The following is a 22647-nucleotide window of genomic DNA, read 5'->3' on the forward strand; positions in this document are numbered from 1 at the left end:
TTTATGGGTTAAACCAGCACTTTAAATTGGGCCCAGAAATGGACTGAGAATCAACACAAATGAGAACTCACTGGCATAATTTGATACACAGTCCCAGATAGTAATCTTGTAGCTCTGTCTTGACCAACTATAGTTTCTGGACCATTTGTAAAGGCAGCTCCATATACAGCACATTGCAATAATCTAAGTGGAAGATTACCAGAGTATGGGTAACTGTGGCTAATTTACCTTTAGCCAGTTATGGTAATAGGTGGTGTATTGGCCAAAACTGATAAAAGGTGCTTTGGGGCACATAAGCCAGTTGCATATCTAATGATAATATTGGATCCAAAAGTACCCCCAAACTTTTGGAGCTGATCCTTTAGGAGCAGTATAAAATGCTCCTAAATATGGCCATAGTTAGACTCTAAGAATGAAGCAAGGAAAGGAAGAAACAGATGCTAAATAATGAGACAGTAGTGTTTGGCCAAAGTGGCGGAAGTGATGGAATCTCTCTGGAAAAGGGAAGAAAAAGGGTTTTCTGAATTGGGTACCAGATTTTGTCGTTGCCAAATGGGGATGAATAAACATGGTAAGGAGCTAAGAACTGATTTCTCTTTATACAGTTCTCTGTAGTTTGTGCCCTCCTGGCTACTAACCAGGACCATTCCTCAGCTACATTACCTTCTTTATTTATTTCTCTGTTACTCCAGACAATGGATTCAGACCACTCAAAAACCCCAGAAGGGCTGCTGGGTGTCCTGGGACATATGCTATCCGGGAAAAGCTTGGATCTGTTGTTGGCAGCTGCAGCAGCTACAGGAAAGCTGAAAGTCTTTGCTCGGAAATTTATCAAGTGAGTGAGTGTGGATACGATTGCCCACTACTCTCTTTCAGATCTGAGAGTTGTCCTCACTAAGATTAGAGAGTATAGAACACTCGTACAGTTAAAAACAACAACACGCACACAGCACTAACAAGGTTCTGATCTTATTCAGTGCTGGAGCGCACACGACTGCCCATAACTTAAAAAAAAAAAAAAATTAAGGAGGAGGAGCAAACAACATGTTCCAAGGCTATCTTCTCACCCACCTCCAGACTTCCAACCTAGAATTTGGGAAATGAAATATAGTGCTGCTGTCATTCAAAAGGCACTTGCACGAGTGTTGTGCAAAGGCAAAAATATAGTTGTGTATGCATTGGCTGAGTATACTGAAAGCTTCACACCCATCTCTGTAGGACTCAAGCTGTTCAGAGGACCCCATCAGCACTTTGTCTTCCAGACACAGTTCAGTGGGGAACCAAGGCAGGAGGCTGGAGGTAGCGGTGTAAAGTGCTCCCAGTCATTAACAATATAAACATCACAATAATGTACAAATCACTGCTGATCTAGCATTCATCCTTGCCCTTCCTCCAGCAAAAGCATGAGGCAGGTTCTTAGAATTCCCAATTCACATGGATGGGGAAACTGAGATGGTGAGACTGAATTGTGACCCAAGCCTCAGTGGTATTCCTGGCTGGACCTAGCCATAGCAAGAGCTGTGCGAACGCTGTCAAAAGCAGCAGTCCCCCGTTATCATCTCTTCTCCCCTTGCCCCCAAAGACATCTGGTAAAACATTAACTGTGATATGACATTGCCACATGTTGAGTTCTTCCTCCCCTGGAAGTGGCAATCAGTGAAGTGGACTGGGGGCAGGGAAACTCAAAATATGATGACATTGTGGCTTAGATGTTATGGGGTGCGGGGTGGCAAAATACTAGTGTGCTGGGTTTGATGATAGCCAGGTGACTCCCCTAACCTTTAGCCTCTAGCCTTGGATGCAATCCTTCAAGGCTGTAAGCCCCTCTGTACTGTTCTAATTGAACACAGGCACTAAATACATTTTGGCCATTGAGGTCTTTTGCATTTCTCTTTCCTGCATAAGACAAGAGAGCAACTCCCTGTCTCCATTCTTCTGCCTCCATTCCCACCCCACCCTACCCCACCTCCAATTCCAAATGAGGCTGCTGCATCTTTTCTAAACCTATTTGTGTCTTTGCTTCACTGAAGGAGCTATTAGATAGCCGCTCACGAGCCCGTTAAACCTTCCACAAGTGGCTATTTGCAAGCCTACCCAGATCTTGTTGTTCGTGAGCAAATCAAGCACGCTGGGGACGTCTTCTCCCACCCGTTATTTGAAGCAAGCATTTCTCCAGCAGGGGGAGGACAGATTTGTTTTTGATATTGCTGCAAGGAGGGGGAACTGGGGTGGGTGGGACTAGACTAGCTTTGAAACCATGTGATGGTATATTTCTGTCACAAGGCTCTTATCTAAATAAATCCACTCCACTTCTCTATATAGTCTACAAGCATGCAAGATCTACAGCTGTAATATAACTATGGCAATATGTATTCCACAGAGGTGCCTTGCAAGTGTGGTACCGAGTGCATAATCTGGCATCCTGTGTGAGGCTGAACGTTTGTGGCAGTGCCTGGTGACCTGCAGGGTAATCTACCATGGAGAGTGGCTCATCATAGAGCTGAGGCTGGGATTTGAACTGGAGACTTTCCAACTCACGTTGTTAGCTGCTCTGCTATACTAGAATCTTGCAAACATAACTGGATTGCATTATGGGAATTAGGATTGCTATGTGAAGGCATGGGAATATTTGAGCATGGCATGTTGGATGCCTTACCTATATCCCTAATATGCCTCCTTTACAGGAGCAGCCCAAAGAAGGTGGTGAGTTACATCTGGGTAGAAAAGTTTGTGTGGGAAGGCCTGAATTTTTTTTTTTAAAGGCAGAGTGAGAGGAGAAGAATGGAGTCAGGGAGTGGCTAAGGAGGTTTTTCTGGATCAGATTGGTACAAAGAACCAGAGGATCGCTACACTGAAGCAATGCTTAAATTCAGATCCTACCTGAACTGTGCATTCAATCTATACTGCTTCAAACCAGATTACTGCCTTGGTTTTTTTCTCATCTGTAAAATGGGAATAATTGTGACCTCCTTTTTTAGTTCGCCTTTTACTTTGCACAGTAACATGATCAAAAATTTCAAATGCCAAAAAATGTGGAGGCAGTTATGAGATTTGGCTTGCTCCCTGATGACATAAACACAGTCTTAACTATTTTTCTTTCATTTTCCTTGACCTCTCATTTTAGGCTTAATGAACTTACCAAGCACATCAGTGGTGAAGGCTGTAAGTTTTTGTCTCGCTGTTATTTTTTTCATTCTTCTTCCTCCAGTCATATGTTACTGTAGCTCCTCTTGGGAGACTAGGCTTTCATGGGTTAACTGAAAGGTCTGCTGAAGGGTGGGGGTGGGGAAGCGTTGAAAGTGAGCCATGGTGCCTGGCAGCGTAGGCAGCGCCAGCACAGCATTCCTGATGCAACAAGGCGGGCATTCAAGTTGTTACTGGGGTCTCTTTGTCTTTTTGGCCACCATGTGCATCCTCCATTTCCCACCCCTGAGAATAGTTACTTTGTGCTGTTGGGTGGGAATCTGGGAGGAAAAGGGTTAATTTGCAGCTGTGAGCTTGCACTTCTCCCCTCGTCCCCCTTCCTTTCCTCCCAACGGTTCTTGGCTTGTGAGCACCCATATAGTTCAAGTCCTTTGGATGGAATGATGTTTGAATCCCACTTACTCCAAGATAAGGATTCTGAATATGTTTGCATGTGATTAAATCCACAAAAGGCCCTCTGACCTTCCACTGGACAAATGGGAAAGGGAGCTTCTAGCTGTTGACTTTTTGTTCTTGTTGTTCACTTCTCAGTATTTTTGTAGTGCTTTAAAATTATTAATCTTGATCTGCCCCCACAAGGGTTTGACGATAAAATGTTAAGAGCAAGAAAGAGGGGGCGGGTCTGAATCAGATCTTCACTGTGTCGCAGGGCAGGGCCTTTAGTGATGCACATTGCTTTGTTCTTGCCACTTTCCATAATTACTAAAAGGTTTTTGGATTTATTTGCATACACGAGATTTGGGAAAAGGCAGAAAAGAAAGAGGAATACACTCTTGGCAGCTGACCTAGAAAGTGTGTTTTATTGGTGCCCCAAGCTCCCAGAATCCAGCTTTTCTTGTCTGAGAATTGGGGTTACCAATACAAAATGTTGACTCTGTTTAAATGTTTATAAATTGCACTTTCATAGAAAAATAACAAGGCAGTGTACAGCATGAAAATATTGTACTACAGTAAAAATATCAGTAGCATATCAGTAAAACTGATTGGTTAAAAAAGTTCCAAAGGGCAGCCTGAAAAGTACAGTTTCCAAAGGAAGTCTAAAAGAAAGGAGGGATCACTTCTGCCAGACTTCTGTTGGCAAGGAGTTCCACAGAGCACACAAGGCTCAGTCCCTGGAAAAGGCCAAATGAACCTCAGAGGCATGAAGGACCACCAAAAGTGCCCCATCAAAAAATTTCAGTGATCAAAGTGGAGCATAAGAAATGAGGAAGTGAAACAAACAGAACCACAGTGTGTAACAGAACTCTGATTGTGTTGGCAGGACAAACGGTGCATTTGCAGAGCACTTCTTGTTCATCAGACATTATTAATGGTCATAGTAAAATATTGCCATTTCTGTTCTTTTTGCTGTGGGAACTAATTGTTGTGGGTTCCTCCCCCCCTCTCTAGCCAAAGCAGCTTCAGTCAGAGCACTGCTCTTCGACATCTCCTTCCTCATGCTGTGCCATGTCGCCCAGACCTACGGCTCTGAGGTAGGGCCTGCTCTCCGCTCTGTTTTGCGAAAGAATGGGGAAGGTACTCTGCATATGCACAGAGATGTAAGTAAAATGAGTTAATCTCTGACCACCTGCAGAGTACCCTCATCTCCCTGCTCTCTTTTTCCCTCCACCTATGATAAATGTATGTATTTTTTAAAAAAATTGCTGTTAGCTTTGTTGTAAGCCACCTGAGAACTTGGCAACAGGGTACTGGATCGATGGATCGGTCTAACATGATGGCCAAGGCCTGACATTGAAAGTGGATTCTAGGCACTGGAAACCAAGTCATATGTTCACGTCCTGCATGTGTTGTCCTTAACCTCTCCCCGAACAGATCTTGATTAGGGTATATTGGAGTGTGTGAGCCCACTCTCTCTCTCTCTCAAGTAGTGCAGTACAGGAGGAGATTTCCCACTTGAGCCGGTTGGCAGTAACCACCCTTAAGCAAAAGGGGTTTGGGGAGTGGGGGATGAGTCACAACTTTGGAGGAAAAGGTTATATAGGGAGGCCCAAATAGTATGTGAACAAAAGAGAAAAGAGTAGAGTTGCCTTATCCCAGTGGTCCATCTGCCCCGGTTCTGCCTGCTTCTCAGGCTGAGACCTGCTGCGTGAAATTCTTAGAAATGAAGATAACAGGTATTAATAATAATACTTAACATTTGTATACTGCATTCAAGTGTATAAACCAGCCTTTCCCAACCAGTGTGCCTCCAGATGTTGTTGGACCACAATTCCCATCTTTCCTGACCATTGGCAATGCTGGCTGAGGCTGATGGAAGTTGTGGTCCAACAACATCTGGAGGCACACTGGTTGGGAAAGGCTGGTATAAACTGTGGCAATAAGGGAAACACATGCGTGTTGCTGAATGTCAAAGTATATTTTTCATTTCCAGATCTAGATACGTTTTCTCTCCAGCGCTGCATTTGTAGTCTACAGTAATGTGCCATAAGCATGCTTCCAAGATTACCTTGTAATTATCCAGTTTATTCACTAGGGAGCACTGTTGCCCTAGTCTAGTGTCTCTAGACTCCATGGCAATGTTTCTCAACCTTTTTTTAACCCGTGACATCTTTTTGTTAATATAAAAATCCCATGCCCCCTCCAGAAACCTGACTCCCCTAATTATTTTGTTTTAATTTTCAAAAGGATTGAAATATTGTGACTTTTAATTATAAATAAAATTGGGGGGTTTAATAATAAAAATGAATCAAAGTAATTGCAGTTAAAGATATTCAGATTTTACGCATATTGTACATATTTTTTGGAAACACTCGTGCATCCCCTCCATATGCCCTTGGAGAGGGCAGCGGACACATCCCACTGGCTAGGAAACACTGCTCTAGGGCTTCATAACGGTGTTTTTCCCCCTTGGCTGCCTTTCTTTTAGGTCATCCTTTCTGAAGCTGGTCCACCTGGGGAAGTGCCTTTCTTTGAGACCTGGATGCAGACCTGCATGCCAGAAGAAGGGAAGATCCTCAATCCTGATCACCCTTGCTTCCGGCCCGAACCCACCAAGGTGGAATCACTGGTTGCTTTGCTCAACAATTCATCAGAAATGAAGTTGGTGTAAGTAGCTATACTGTTATGACTTTAAAACTGGTGGTGTTTTAAAAATAGTAGGCTGAATGTTGCGTTCCTTCCTGAATGCTAGCCATGTTCTTTATTGTTAATTCTGCAGAGTGGTTCCACTGTTTTCTCTGTCCATGCCATAGAACATGGATTCCTGAACCTCTTGGCTTTTGATTTCTTTAAGCAGGTTTCTAGTTCTCATGGTTGAACACAGGGCAAGCAGTGTCTGCAGAGGCCTTTTGTATTTAAAATGTGGAGTTTCTGTGTTCTGCATCCCTTGCTGCTCCTTCCTTCTCCCTTGTCCCATATGTATGGCTGCACCAATATGACTTGAATTCTGTGCCAAGAGAGACTGAAAATCTGAAAATGGTACATATTTTGTCATAATGCATAATTTGGCTTCTGCCTACTCATGGGCAGAGGACACTGGAGCCCTTCCCTCTGGCACCTGGAAATCTTTGATCAGCCCCCACTTTTGAGCTTTTACCAAGTAATGGTACTTTCAAAACAAGACACTAGGGATTTGATGTTTTGAAAGGTGAAAGGTGAAGGTTGTTGACTTTGGCACCCAATACTAAGTTCTGTGCTTTCCAGCAGACATGCTTTTAACTCAGTTTCTACCACTGCACCATTTCCTCCTCTCAAAGAAATTCCAGATACAGGTTTGGGTTTGGGAGAGAATCATACCTAATGACCTCCTATATTCCTGACCAGCTTTTTCCCTTGATTTTTTGCCTCCCTCTCTATCCCTGCATCTGAGCAGGCAGATGAAATGGCAAGAAGCCTGTCTGAGTATCTCTGCTGCCATCTTAGAGATCCTGAATGCCTGGGAGAATGGAGTTCTCACCTTTGAGTCAGTCCAGGTAATGCCATAGACCTAGCTTTTCCAGTGAACCTATAAACAGTGAAAATGTGCTACTATTGACCTTTTAAAAGCCACAGCCATTCAGAAGTGAAACCCTCGATCAGGAGAAACTTGTGATACAAATGTGGGCTGTACTGCTGCACTTTGGGGACTGCATGTTTGAATACTTCTCCCCATATAGAAAAGCTCCCTGAAAATGGAAAGCTGGTATATCAGAGAGAGGTTGTCTAGCTTAACATTCTCCCCCATGTTCCTGTTTTATACCTGCATTCCCCAGTCTGAAATGGTACAGCTTAACAAGTACACCACGCAATCCCCCTGATTTGATGTTTCAGGCTAGTTCCTTTTGTGTGTTGGCACTTGGCACGTATCGAGTTGATAGTTGGAAGTGATCTTAGGCCAGCCTGCTGCCATAATACAGGATGTCTGGTATCCAAAGCACGCCTTGACAAGTAAAGCGACAACCTCCCTTGTTCAAATCAGAGTCTCAATAGCTATATTGATACTAAAGGAAAAGTATGTACAGAGCAAGTGAGACAATACTTCTTATTAAACCAGCTAGTGTTCAAAATGTTGGATACAGACTTTTCTGAATTACACATAACATTCCTTCAGGTACAGGTGCTGAAATAATATTTAAATAAATGTTTCATATTGTTCTGACTATTTTTAAATAATACAAGGTGTTCTACAGAGCAGTATTGGTGAATGGCAAGTCCCTTCCCAAAAAGCTTACAGTCTTAAATTTAGATTAAGGTAGGGTGCAACAAAGGGAGAAAAGAGACCGGGGTTGTCAAAGATGAAAGCAAGTAAATGCAGCTACACATACTCAGATTTTGTTCTGTGTGCGGGTAAACCAAAGCGTTTATGGAAGAGGTGGGTTGAAGGAAGAGAGGGAGCGGTGACACCACGTACTGTAGGTGTTCAGGGAACGAGTTCTAGGGATGATAAGAACATAAGAAGAGCCTGCTGGATCAGGCCAGTGGCCCATCTAGTCCAGCATCCTATTCTCACAGTGGCCAACCAGGTGCCTGGGGAAAGCCCGCAAGCAGGACCCGAGTGCAAGAACACTCTCCCCTCCTGAGGCTTCCGGCAACTGGTTTGAAAAGATACATGATGAGAGTACAAAAGTTAAGACTTGCAGGTATACGGCATGTGGAATGAAACAGGTGGGAATTCTTGTGGAAGCATCTGTAGCAAGGCAAAGCCTTCTGTCCATCAGACACGCACCAAAGTTGTCCTAACCATGTGAGAGGGAACCTGTGGCCCTTCAGATGTTTCTGGACTCCCAACTCTCATCAACCCCAGCCAGCATGACCAGTGGTCAGACATGATGGGCGTTGGAACCCTGCAGCCTCTGGACGGCCGTAGGTTCCCTACCTCTTACCTCTACCAGACCACAGCAAGAAAATAGAAGGCATGCTCCAGGAAACATGCCCCCAATTTTTAAGGTTTCTCTTTTTCTTTTCACAGCATAAACCTTTTGTGCTCTGTGTTAAACTCTTAACTGCCTTCTTGCCTCACTTTCCCTCCTCCCTGCCCCAGAAAATTACAGACAACATCAAGGGGAAAGTGTGCAGTATGGCTGTGTGTGCTGTGGCTTGGCTAGTGGCCCACGTCCGTATGCTGGGCTTGGACGAGAGAGAGAAGTCACTGCAGATGATCCGGCAGTTGGCAACTCCCCTGTTTGGTGAAAACACCCTCCAGTTCTACAGTGAAAGGCAAGTAGCTACTGGGCAGCCTATCCAGGTGTGAGACAGCAGGGTGTTAAGCTAAGGGTTCAAAATGTGGGGTAAAGGCTGCATCTGCATTGCAGGATGTCCTGGCTGTAGTCTGATTTGTGCACATCCTATTTGTGTGATTGTCTCGTTGATATTACAAGTCTCATAAAAAGCACTGAATTCAGTATCCCAAAAGTCCAAAGATTAACAGTAAGTGGTCCAGACTTTTTGTTGTATGAAGAAAGTTTGAAGATTCATGAGCAATACAGCCAGTGAGGAGTTGAGCAGGGTTTCCACTGGACCACTCACTTCCCTTCGTCATCAATTATACATCAGGCCACTTTGGTTACCAGGCCACACTGTTACTGATCTTAAGATGACCATCCTAGAACAAAATAATGAGAAAGGGAAACTGCAGTGTGAAATTGCTGAACTACAACTTACTCATTTGGGTCTGTAGAGAAAATAGTTTCCTGATCTACTACAGGTGTTAATTTATTCAGCAATTCTGAGACAATTCCATTATCACAAATCACTGCTGCTATGAAGGATCATTTTGCATACAGTTAAACTCTGCTAGAATGGTCACAGACTATGCTTTTGGCTTCCATTGCCACTTAACTCCAACTTTTATTTCACCCCACCCCCTTTACATCAGGGGTGGGGAATCTGTGACTCCAACTCCGGTCAGCCCCAGCCAGCATGGCCAGTGGTGAGGCATGATGGAAGTTAAGAACATAAGAAGAGCTCTAATGGATCAGGCCAATGCCCCATCTACTCCAGCATCCTGTTCTTACAGCGGCAAACCAGATGCCCACAGGAAGCACACCAGCAGGACCTGAGCACAAGAGCATTCTCTTTCCCTCCTGTGGTTTCCACCAACAGGTACTGAGAAGTATACTGCCTCCGACCGTGGAGGCAGAGCATTGCCATCAGAGCATCATTGAAGTCCAACAACATCTGGAGAGCCATGGATTCTCCACCTCTGCTTTATACCTGTGTGTACATATAGATATGTATAAATAGATAGATAGAGATTCCTGACAAATGAGGATCATAATTCATGCATCTGATGAAATGGGCTCTAGTCTTTGAAAATGTGTGCCATAATAAAATGTGTTGGTTTTTAAGGTGCCGCAAGACTCTGGAAATGAGGCACAGTTGCAACTGATTTGGTTGTCTCAAATTTTGTAGGCTGCAGCCTGCTAAGAGCCTTAATCTGCTGGCCTTAGGTGGTGTTACTTTGAATTTGGAGACATTAACAACATGGAACTGCCAAACAAGACTTGAAAAATAGACAGGTTTGACATGGTTATAATTCATCTTTTTTTATTCCCCTGTCCAGAGTGGTGATCATGAGTTCAATCCTTGAGCACATGTGTGCTGATGTTCTGCAGCAGACAGCTGCACATATCAAGTTCCCGGCCACAGGAGCCGACACCATGCCCTACTGGAACCTCCTTCCTGCCAAGAAGCCGATCAAAGAAGTGCTGATGGGTGTCTTCTCCAAGGTGCTGGAGAAAGGCTGGGTGGACAGTCGCTCTATCCACATCTTTGACACCCTTCTGCACATGGGTGGAGTCTACTGGTTCTGCAACAACCTTGTTAAGGTATGGGAGTGGGTAATGCTACACTTTTTCAACAGATGTGCTAATCTCAGCATGTTTAACATGTTTCATATGGAAACTAGAAAATGGAATTCAGCTATTAGAGGCTTAAATTGTAAAGTGCTTTTCCTGAAGTGGTTGGGGGGGCTAATTGTGAGTGCCATGCTTCAGCAGAAAATGTGGGTTACAAATGCTTAAATAAATAAGTGGAAGAGCTTTGCTTTTAATAATATATTGTGTTTTTCTTAAGTGTTCAAAGTGCTTTACATTTATTTTGATCATCCTTGCAACTGCCCTGTAAGGCAGAAAAGCATTCTTTCTATAGTACCAGTGAGAGTGCGGTAGGTTAAGACTGAAGAATATAGAGTGGCTTGGCGAAAGTCACCCAGGGAGTTCTCATGATGACTTTGCGGTTCAAATTCTTGGCTCATTAACAGCTACATTCAACCTAGATTAAGATACTCAGAATCATGATGCCTGGTCTCAGCTGCATGTCTTCATTTAGGCATATTTGAGAAAGACCCATGTTCTGATTAGCGATAATCAAGTCACATAATTAAAGGCTCTTGATTTTTTTAAAAAAATTACATTGTCTGCTAAATTTGTGTAATGATGGACTCAGGTAGAATTCCAAAGCAAACAGATTCCAAAGACTGGGAACAGTGACAGAGGCGGCCCTGGGGTATTTAGCTGTACAATGCAGTCTGAAGACATCCTAAGTATGGCTCCTCCTTCTAACCATCAGATGGGTGGGCGTACATTGGTCAAAATTATATGTCTTCACCCCCTACCTTTCTGTTAGGGACACTGCAATAGGAATGTATTTTTTGGTGCATTTGATTTCACATTGCTTTTCTCTGGGTTTGTTTCTATACTGTGACTACTGACAAATTCTTGGAGAGAGAATCTGTATGAGTTTTGCCCATGACACTCTGGTGTCATAGGTTCCCAGAGCACCTCATGGTATTAAGCAAGGAGCAAATGTCACTGTCCTTTGCTCCTCTGCTGTGTTGCATCCATTGCCCTCTTCTCTTTTAGGAGCTCCTGAAAGAGACACGGAAAGAGCATGCAATACGGGCTGTGGAATTGCTGTACTCCATTTTCTGCCTGGACATGCAGCAGCTGACGCTCACCCTCCTGGGACATATTCTGCCCAATCTGCTCACAGACTCCTCTAAGTGGCATATGCTAATGGACCCGCCGGGCAAGGCCCTCGCCAAGTAAGAGATGGACAGACAGACACTAATGAACTCAGATTCTGTGACAAAATGGCTCAAATCTGCAAGCTAAAATTTAAATTAAGTACTCATAGTTTATTCTGTTTCTGGTTGTTATATGGAAAGGAAAAACATTGTGCAGGGTACTGAAACCTTGTGCCCAACCCCCTGAGAATCCTGCTTAGCCCTCCTTCAGTATTTACACGTATTTCCCCATATCCTTCCAAGCCTTAAGAACAAGAGGCTTTCCTTTTTTTATACTGAGGGCTAAAGAAACCATAGAATAGTAGAGTGGGAAATGGCCTATAAAGCCATTGAGGCCAACCCACTGCTCAATGCAGGAATCCAACTTAAAGCATACCTGACAGGTGGTTGTCCAATGTTAGTTAAAAGACTAGAAAGGAGATACAAAAAAATGCAAATGTTGTTAGTGGTAAGCTTTGAGACTAAAACATACAAGTCCTTCCAGCCCAGCTGCCAGACCCTCCTAGAACTAGTGTCCAGGGATCCAATGACCCATCCATTCTTCACGGCTATATCCTCACAAGCACAAACAAGAAGCACATCTCTATGTATTAAAGCGGTAAAAAAGAGCACAATTTCACAGTCTAGGCCCAGCAGGCTAGGCTGCTAGTGTCCACTCTGTTAAACCATAAACTCAGCTTTTCTCTGCAGGCTGTCAGTAGGTCCCAATAGTACAGTAGGGCCCCACACATACGGCAGGTTAGGTTCCAGACCCCCGCTGGAAAGCGAAAACCGCTGAAAAGCAGATCAGCTGTAGCACGGGGGTCTGGAACCTAACCCGCTGATCGCACCGGAGGAGGAGAAGATCAGCTCTTCCCCTCCTCCGGCATGATCAGCTCAAGTGGGGGAGTCTGATCACGCCAGAAGAGGAGAAGATCGGCTGTAGCATGCTACAGCTAATCTTCCCCTCCGGCGCGATTGGCTGGGGTGCAGGGAGCTCAAGTCCCCCCTCAAGCTGATCGCCACGCTGGCACCGTATTAACGGAACACCAAAAAGCGGGGCCCTACTGTATGCGGTTTCCCCCTGTTGCCCTCTTCCATGCTTAGTGTGACATCTTTGTCTTCTGGAGTACCAATGGCGACTGGGTTCAGAGATGAGCTTAGGAGTGGAAACAAGTTATTGATGTAAACTGAAGGAGACATTACCAATCTCTATTAAATAGGTGAGATTCCCTGTACTGCCAACACAGTCTGAGAATGTCAAAGGGCCAACATCCCATAGAAAAAAGTGGGAAATTCACTTATCCTCCCTTGGGGGTGATGCGTGTTGCTTTCTTCCATCAGGCTGTCTGTGTGGTGTGCCTCCAGTTCCTACTCCTCCCACAACAAGGGGCAGACATCTGCCTGGCAGCGCAAGAGGCACCGAGAAGATATAGAGGTAAATGGTGGTTCCCACTGAAGTGCTCCACAAGGATGTTGGGGAAGGATATTCGGGAAAGGAAAACAGTCTATAGTGGATAAACACTGTTGGAGTGGCTGAGTTTGAAGAGGCAAGAGAAACGAGTGGAGGAAAGAGTCTTACTGAGGATGGGCACAAATATAACGCAAAAAGCATTCTGTACTTGCTAATGACAGTTTGGGTGGGAAGTCTTTCCTACCTGAGTTTTAAAAAGTATTGGGGAAGATGGTTGATGGTTCTGACTTCTAATTTCAAAAGGATCAGGTATGTTATGCTATGTTATAGTGTGGGTTGTTAAGCTTTTAAATAGCAAGCTATAGAATTTTTAAATTGTACAATTTTACATTGATAGTTAAATTTTAAGCTTTTAAATGATAGCTTTTAAATTGTGCCAAAGGAATTCTTTCCCTGACCTCTCAGAACATAAAAAGCACCTTGTTGGAACATATCATCTAGCATTTTGTTTCCAATGATAGCCACTGCCTCTGAAAATCTCTCAAATAAGGCATAGAGGTGACAAATATTTACACGTTCCCCTATTTTACATCCTCAAAATCATCTGTTTTGAGGTACGCTGCCTTTATACATGAAGGTTCTATTTAACTAGCATGACCAATAGCCAATTATAGATCTGTACTTCATGAATTTACCTATCCTTTTATTTCTGATCATAGCTAGTCATGTTGCTCAACCCACTAGCTTACCCCTGATTTTTGGGAACTGACTGCAAGGGCTATTAATAGGTTGCTGATTTTGATTTTGATTTTGATTTTTTTATTGCTATGTTTTAAATGGTTTTAATTCTATATATAGATTAATTTCATTTTAATTATAACTTTATGTATGTTTCATTTATATGTTTATACATTTTAGCTGTTTTTGTCTTAATTTTTGTAAGCCACCTTGAGTCCCAGTTCTATGCAGTATATGTATGTTGGCTTAAACTGCATGGTTTGATTTGATTCTGTTTTGTTATAGGGAGGACAATCAATACCCCTGATCACATAAGTGCTACCCAGCTCTCCTCTTCTGAGATTTCACAAGCCAGCCGACTCACTTTGAAGCCATAAGAACTAGAAACTTGCTGCCTGTTTTAAATGGAAGCTGAATTTATTTTTTAGAAGATTGCATTCTGAAATTAAGCAATTTCAGATTGCATTCTGAAATTAAGCAATCTCAGAATGCACACAATCCTGCCCAAGACAACTTCTGACTTCAGTTTTCTTTCTTTGCCTTTTAAAAATATATACAGGCCTGAGATGTGAAACTTTTTTGTGATACCAGAGCAACTCCTGCTTTTCACTAAGATTCTGGGGATGTCATTAGAGTGCATGCATCTCATAATTTGACTCTGCAGTGTCAGAAATGCAAAAACAATGTCTATTAATAGTAAATGAGGGCACGCACACACGAAACAAAAAGTTATGTATGGGAAGAATAGCAGTGGCATACAAGGAAGACAATTTTCCTTATTCTGTCCTTCCCCCCCCCCCAATGATTTTTCAGTTGATCCAATTAAGGAGCAGGACCATAGCTCAGTGGCAGAGCCCTTGCTTTGCATGCAGGAAACCCCAGGGTCTGTCTCCAGGTAGGGTTAGGAAAGACTTCTGCCTGAATCCTTAGAGAGACATGGCAAGTCAATGTAGAAAATACTGAGCTAGATGGACCAACATTCTGACCTGGTATAAGGCAAGCTTCCTGTGTTTGTGTGAGATCAGTGTGCAGAAGCAACCTTCCATATGTGTGTCACTTACTGTAATCATGAGTCTAAATCAGATACACATCCAAATGCACATCCCAGTGTGAATGCTTTTGATCTGTCATGCATTGCTTTCAGTGGAATATGCACTTCAAGCCCGTACATCTCAGCATGCCTCATTCAGCATGACTCCTGCGAGCGAGGACTCGCACCTCTGTGTCACTATCTGCTGCCAACATTTATCGGTAGCATGAAAGTACTGCATATACCAGTTTGGGGAGTCCATCTCCCCCAAAAAGCAGGATTTTTGTGAAGCCTCCTCCCTGTAGGGATCCCCTTCAGCCCTTTTGCAGCTCAGCACATTTACACATGGAACAGCCATGTTACAAACAAAAGGAGGGATAGCATTTTATCTTTTTATGTTGTGTTCTGAGTATTTGAAGTGCATCACATCCATTATGGAGTCATCAGTGATCCCTTGCCTCAATCCTATGAGGTTGGACAATATTGTTATCCCAGATGGGGCATTTGAGTCAAGTTCCTTGCAGAGCTGGGATTTGCAGGCTTGTGGGTCACAGCGCAGTCTCATCCACTACGTTACACTCGCTCTCTTGCACCTCCACTTCCTTTTTTAAACAGGTTGAAGAGAAATGCTAGAAAGCCACCAGAGAAATGGAGTATGGGAATCGCCCTTGAATCAGGCTTTTTGAGAGAGGCTGAGGTAGAGGAGTGCCACAAGCCCATACATGAATGAGAGGGCCAGGGCCAGAATGCCTGCTTTATTCATTGGCTTATGTTTTGTTCAGTAATCACAGCTGACTCTTGCTGCCCTTTTGGTTCCTCTTTCAGGATTACATCAGCCTCTTCCCATTAGATGATACCCAACCATCCAAACTGATGCGCCTGCTCAGCTCCAACGAGGAAGACACCAGCATCCTGTCCAGCCCCAGTAAGTGGAATCATGGTGAGAAAGCTTTTACTGGAATTAAGGTGGGCACAAACAGGTTCCCTGGAAAAGAGTGAGCAATCTTGGAGGCTAGTCATCCATTCTAAACTTGACTAGAGTTCATTCTTTTTTTATATAATGTCAAAATAATAGCTTCTCTCCTTCTAAGAAGATTCAAATTACATCTATATGTCTTAAAAGGTTATTATTTTGTCATTTTTAAGATAAAGGTTATTTTTTGTGAACTGTGCTTCCTGCACAGGACATCTATAAATAAATAGGATGAATGGGAAAAAATACTACTTTCTTTGCCTCAGGGTGAAGTGAGATGTACTTTGTAGAGAGGGTTCTTTAACCATGATGTGAGCCTGGTATTACAATGTATGTGACTGATGTAACACATCAGCAACAGATATGTGGGCTCAACCATCGGACTTTCTGCTACCTTTCATGCTTTGGATGGGCTTTCCACTTTTAAATTGTATTTATTTATTTGAGAGGGGTTTTTTTGTTTCTTTGTCTGAAAGGTGGAAATTTAGAACAAAATAAAGCAGTCCAAACACAACAACAAAACATTAAACAGCAGCAGTAAACAACCCAAGAAATCAGAGTAAGTTTAAAAGCACCTGTTTAACCATTAAGATGAAAATTGAAACAGCAATTTAAAAAAAAATCAATTGAAAGGTATGTCTTCACCTGGTGCTGACAGGATAATAAATGCAGTGCCAGCCTAGTGTCCTTGGGAAGCCAATGCATAACTGAGGCACTACCGTTGAAAAGGCCCTGTTTCCAATCACCCCCTCCTTTTGTTTCTGTAGGTTGCAGGGGCCCCTGAGCCAAATCTGAGTTGAACAGGCAGGCCCATATAGGAGTAGGCAGTCCTCCAGATACCCTGATACAAGCTTTGCAGGGTTTAATATTTATTTATCTATTAGGAAATGTATATACTGTTCTTTATTTTAAAAAAACACCAGAATAGTGAATGCTCATGAAGATCTTTTTTAAAACTGAACTAACTGTAGTTTCCAAATCGTTTTCAAGGGCAGCCACACAGTCAATGCATTGTAGTAATCAAGTCTGGATATTACCAGGGCATGGATAACAATGGCAAGACATTTGTAGATTACAATAAGCCAGGGTTTGTGGCTTATCATGAAAAAGCGGTATCTTGGGGCACGCTGCCCAATCGCTCCTGCTTCACATCCTCTGGCACAAACAGAATAAACAAACCACGAAGCCTTGGCTACCCATTATGTGCTAACCCAGGATCACGGTTTGTTGCTCAAAAATAAGTCACAAACCATAAGCAGACAACAAACTATGGCTTATGGTTAGCTAGCAATTATAGCTTGTTAGGGAACAACAAACTATGACTTCAAGTTTGGACGTAATGGGGAGCCAAGCCTTCTCCGTTCATTTATCGCTCACACTAGAGGATGAGCGAAGTGGGAATCCTTGGACAACTTGCATTAGCAAGCTGCTCATGCTGTTTGTTCATGATAAGCCACAATGTCAGAAAATCTGATTTATCATTACATGCAAACACTGCTTATCTCAGTCCAGAAGGGGCTGTAGGTGGCATACCAGCCTAAGCTGGTAAAAGATGCTTCATGCCACGGATGTCATTTGGGCATCCAATGTTATGTGGAAGACCTTGGACCAAACGCAAGCCGAAGTGCTACTTTCCTTTGTTGCTCCAGTTGTAATATCACAGTTGAGAAAGGGGAGATCAAATGAGCAGTAACTTTGTCAGTAGGGAATGCTGCTGACCTCAGGTTTCTGGAGATGGAGAACATCACTGCTCATCACCTTGGATTGTTGCCCAGTGATTCAGAGATCTTGTCTTGGTAACTTTCCATTGTTCCCAAGGCCAATGTGCTTGTGGTTTCCTTTTATTTCATTACTCTTTTATTGTGGTTTTACTTTTCTCTTTATAATTGTAATTGGGAAGTTTTCTCCCCCAAAGTCTGTCAGAGCAGTGAGTTGGCACTCCTGTTTCCTCTCTGCTCTGATTTGCACACAAGCTGATTTTACAAGTGGCAAAAACCAAAACCTCTATCCTTGATCTAACTATGAATCAGAGGGAGTGCTGGAATTTAACTTCCTTTCCTCCAACGTCATTGCATCTGATTCCACTGTCAGGGCAATTCCATTGTAGAATTGTGGAACTGGAAAGAGGCAAGCTGGACTGTTCAGTTGCAAACATTGGCAGTACAGTTGCTAATATAGCTAGCTCATGTGCATTCTTCAGTTTTGCCACATAGAACAGATTTGGGCAATAGGCACAGGATTTAGCAGTTGACCAATCTCTGTGTTTAGTTCCTCTTTCTTTTTAAAAAGATTTCTCATCCCCAAGGGATAGTGTAGAGATATGTGCAGCAGGTGCTCAGTCATACTTCTTGTTTTTTAAAACTTGTCATTTATATAGTGCAGGGGTGGGAAACTGGATATGACTGGCAGGCCAGATCATTATCTCTCTCACCAATAACACCCTGGACCAAACTTGACTGGTGGGCAGGACCATTCACCTGACATCACAATGGCATCAGGTGACCCTGTTTTGTTTTTTGCCCACCTGGCTTGAAATGAAACCATGCTGGCAAAGGCACAGCTTGCAAAGCACCAATGATCAGCTGATCATCAGGTGTTGCACAGCACTTTGCAGGTGCCGCCAATCATTTGATGAGCAGCGCCTGCAAACTCCCTTTCAGCTTGAACCAGGTCTTTGAAGTCATTTATTACATCAGGTGTTGGACAGGTATTTATTTATTTATTTATTTATTTATTTTATTTATATCCTGCCCTTCCTCCCAGTAGGAGCCCAGGGCAGCGTAGCTTGGCCAAAATTTCCACACAGGCCAAATGGGGAGGCCTTGCAAGCCTGATCCTTCCAACAATTGTGCAGTGTTGTTATCTCCATATTTCAGATATGGGACCATGGCTGAGAAAAAATGGCTTGAGGCCACTTGGTAGTGGGGGCAGGATTTGAACTGGGGCTTCCAACTTTGTAGTTCAGTTTCTTAGAATCAAACTCAGCCATCAGGAGTGCCTGTGTAGTGTAGCGTAAAGATTGCAGAGACAGTATGTGTTGAGCATTCAGAAATGCTTAATTTTGTTGTTATATTAGAATAATATTGTTGAACGCTAAGGATGATAGTCCACATTGTTATTGTTGTTGTTATTAAAATTTATATCTTGCCCTTCCTCCCAGTAGGAGCCCAGGGTGGCAAACAAAAACACTAAAAACACTCTAAAACATCATAAAAATAGACATTAAAATATATTAAAACAAAACATTTTTGTAAAAAAGCTTTAAGAACATCTTAAAAAGCAATTCCAGCACAGACGCAGACTGGAATAAGGTTTCTACTTAAAAGGCTTCTTAAAAGAGGAAGGTCTTCAGCAGATGCCGAAAAGATAACAGAGATGGTGCCTGTCTAATATTTAAGGGGAGGGAATTCCAAAGGGTAGGTGCCACCACACTAAAGCTCCATTTCCTATGTTGTGCAGAACGGACCTCCTGATAAGATGGTATCTGCAGGAGGCCCTCACCTACAGAGTGTAGTGATCGACTGGGTATATAAGGGTAAGGTGATCTTTCAGGTATCCTGATCTCAAGCTGTACAGGTCTTTGTACACCAAAACCAGAACCTTGAACGTAGCCTGATAACTAACGGGCAACCAGTGCAATTCTTTCAGCAGCAGGGTGACATGTTGGCGATACCCTGCTGCAGCTTCCAGACCAACCTCGAAGGCAGCCCCACATAGAGCACATTAATAATTAATAATCAATTAATAATCAAATTGATTTGCCCCAAATCTGTGCTGCTGCCCTCTTGCCATCACAGGCTGCTCAGATAACGTCTACAAAAGGGGAGGAGGTTCCAAGGCATTTCCTGTTTGGGACTCAAGGAGTTAACCATCCAGGCCAAGGTACTGGGTAGCAAACTGAAATCTTTTATCTTCTTTCAGCAGACCGTACTATGAGCAGTTCACTGTCTGCCTCGCAACTCCACACAGTCAGCATGAGAGATCCCCTCAACAGAGTCCTAGGTAAGCCTCTTGGGTTCTAGCCAAGTTGAGGAGTAAGTTCTAGAAGCAGGCCAGAAGCCCAGCAAGTCTGGTTGAATCTTGACCCAAATTATGGAGAGTCTTCTTTGATTATCATTAGGGGCTCAGTTGTGAAACCTGCAGAGAAGCAGATCTCAGCAAAGAGTTAGGAGAAGCTTTCTAATGACAGTGCTGTTTGAAGCATTCTCCTGAGAGCCTCAGGAGGTGATAGGTTCTCCTTCTCGACTTTAAGGAAAGGCCAGATGACCATCTGGATGTTGTAATTTTATTCTGTACTGTAGATCCTGCATTGATCAGGGGGTTGGACTAGAGGACCTCAAATATACCTCCCACATTTAAAATTCTATAAACAACGTCTAGAGGAATACAGATTTCTCGCCCTTGATGTAGACAACCCCAGGAGAAGAGGCAAATAAGGCAAAGGCTTACCTCTTGGACTGGAAAAATGCCAGTGCCTAAAATGGGTCCTAAACATTTTATGCTGGTGCCTAGAAACTTTTAGTGCAAGGCCGATGCCCAAAAATGTAATGCAAGGTGGTGTAGGAAAGAATGAGTGTGGTGTACTGTCTAAGGCTACAACCCCTAAGCACACTTACTAGGGGATAAATCTCATTGACTTACTTCAGAGTGAATATGCATAGGATTATGCTGCATGAGACTGAACTGTGAGGTAGGAAGTCACTGTTTTAAATCTTACCCCTGCCATGAACTCACTGTGTGTTGGCCTTAAGCAAACCACAAATCTGTCTGCCTCGGACACCAACAGGGAAAAATAATACCTTGTAGGGCTCTTGTAAGGAATACTGAGATGAAGCATGTGAAATAATGTCAACACTCAGAAGATATATACAGTGCCTTGCAAACGTAATCAGACCCATGACCAGTGTTCTCATATTACTGAATTATAAATGGTACATTGTAATTTCGTTCTGTATGATATTTTATTTTGAAACACTGAAGCTCAAAGTAAATTATTGTAAGATGACATTGGTTTTATGTCAGGAAATGTTTTTCAGAAACATAAAAACCTGAAACACGTTGCTTGCATAAATATTCAACCCCAGTGCTGTGGAAGCTCATAATATTATTAAGATTATATTATTTTTAAAACCAAGAAGGCTTTGAAATAGTTTTCCTGCCTTGGAGTGGGGAGGCAGTGCTTAGTTCTTTCCTCTTCTGCTCCCCAGCCAACCTCTTCCTGCTGATCTCTTCCATCTTGGGAGCCAAGACAGCTGGAACGCACACCCAGTTTGTTCAGTGGTTCATGGAGGAGTGTGTAGATTGCTTGGAGCAGGGAAGCCGTGGCAGCATCCTACAGTTCATGCCCTTCACCATGGTGAGCAGCTCCAGTTTATTATTAGTATTAGTATTATTATTAGTATTATTATTAGTATTATTATTAGTATTATTACTGTTATTGAAGATTTCTGTAGTCCCTTGTCAGGCTCTTGGTGCTTCTTCCTGGGATCCAGCTTTCCCTCCTAGAGTTCCATTTAGAGTTGCTTTCTAGCAGAGTTTTTGGCTTACAGGAGGGGTGGGGAAACTTCCCTTCTGGGTGGCCTTCCAAGGGCCACAAGCCATTGATGGGCAGGACCTGAGGCAAAAGTGGATGGAGCAATAAGCGTAAATATTACCTCTGTACAGTAGGCTAGTTTCTACACGTGTCTTCCATCCAGACAAGCAAGAGGCATTATCAGAGTTCAAGGACACATTCCATCTAGGCAAAAGCATTCCGGGTGTGAAGCAGGGCCTGTGAGGAGTGTGGCCTGGGAATAGGGTGCGTGGCCAGGGAGAGTTCTGAAGGCCAGACCAAGACCTTGACCCCCATGCCTGAGGTTCACCATGGCTGGCTCATAGGATTGCAAGCAGTCTTCTCTCACATGGCCTGGATAAAGTCCCCCCCCATTTGCTGATTCAGCAGTCACAATTCCTGCTATGGCCACCTACTGTCCCCTGGAAGAGAGGAATAACGTGTCAGGTGGAGCCAATTCCATCAGGGCCTTACTTTTTGGTACCCTATTGTAGCCCCTTGAGCTTCCGAATCTCTGCTGCTAAAACAAAATAAATGTCATGTCAAAAGAACTGTCATCTGGATTTCACCCATAGTTGGGTCTTTGCACTTGAGAGTTCAGTTTTAGATGGGTTCAACAGAGAGACTCACGTAGTGTTTGGAGTGTTGTTTCCTAAGTGGGTAAACAATGGTATACAAAAACTGGTGTGTTTTGTGTATGTGGCAACGATATGCTGTCTACCTGCAAAAGTGCCACAATGATCTGGCCTGCTAGGTACCCTGAAAATCACAAGTAAATCTCCCATTTGCAATTCTCCAGTTATATAGACCAATTGTCCTCAATTAGATGTCCTCCAGATGTTGCTGCACTACAACTCCTATCTTTGTGACCATTGGCATTGTTGGATGAGACCAGTGGGAGTTGTAGTACAGAACATCTGGAGGGCACCAGATTGGGGAAGGCTGATACAGATGATCCAAATCAACTGCAAGAGGTCAGGTCTCTTTGCTTCTCTGTTGTTTGACTTTCCTGACACTAGAGGGAGTCTGCTAGAAATGGCAGCACCAAAGAAGTAAGTGAGGGCCACTTAGGCTGCAGTCCTGCACACAGGTACCTGATGTAAGGCCCATTGAACACTGTGGAACTTACCGTTGAGTAAACACGCATAGGATTGCACCGTTAAAGACATGTTTTAAGTTGAGAGAAGATGTAATCAAAGGATATAATTGATCTCTTTTTCTCACTCATACACACACACGCACATACTTTCCTCTTTGAAGAAGAAGCAAATATATGTCTTGTAGAAATGTGATGGTGTGTGTGTGTGTGTGTACA

The 22647-nt window shown here is 43.3% G+C and overlaps 1 protein-coding gene across 5 annotated transcripts in view; it reads left to right on the forward strand.

The window, feature by feature from the left end:
* Window positions 1-22647, forward strand: part of MED24 (mediator complex subunit 24) — a 66713-nt gene that overhangs the window by 41672 nt on the left and 2394 nt on the right. For 2 of the 5 annotated variants that reach the window (XM_061588758.1, XM_061588759.1), the window contains exons 14-25: window positions 693-835; window positions 3125-3162; window positions 4594-4676; window positions 6071-6249; window positions 7016-7115; window positions 8663-8838; window positions 10184-10448; window positions 11484-11665; window positions 12971-13064; window positions 15634-15748; window positions 19703-19783; window positions 20989-21137. In XM_061588758.1, the coding sequence (XP_061444742.1) occupies window positions 693-835; window positions 3125-3162; window positions 4594-4676; window positions 6071-6249; window positions 7016-7115; window positions 8663-8838; window positions 10184-10448; window positions 11484-11665; window positions 12971-13064; window positions 15634-15748; window positions 19703-19783; window positions 20989-21137 (1605 nt within the window). The remainder of the gene's footprint in view (window positions 1-692; window positions 836-3124; window positions 3163-4593; window positions 4677-6070; window positions 6250-7015; window positions 7116-8662; window positions 8839-10183; window positions 10449-11483; window positions 11666-12970; window positions 13065-15633; window positions 15749-19702; window positions 19784-20988; window positions 21138-22647) is intronic. The other 3 variants (XM_061588760.1, XM_061588762.1, XM_061588763.1) reach the window with 3 other exon arrangements.

Source organism: Rhineura floridana, chromosome 11 (genome assembly GCF_030035675.1).
Source record: "Rhineura floridana isolate rRhiFlo1 chromosome 11, rRhiFlo1.hap2, whole genome shotgun sequence".
In the NCBI taxonomy this organism is placed as follows: domain Eukaryota; kingdom Metazoa; phylum Chordata; class Lepidosauria; order Squamata; family Rhineuridae; genus Rhineura; species Rhineura floridana.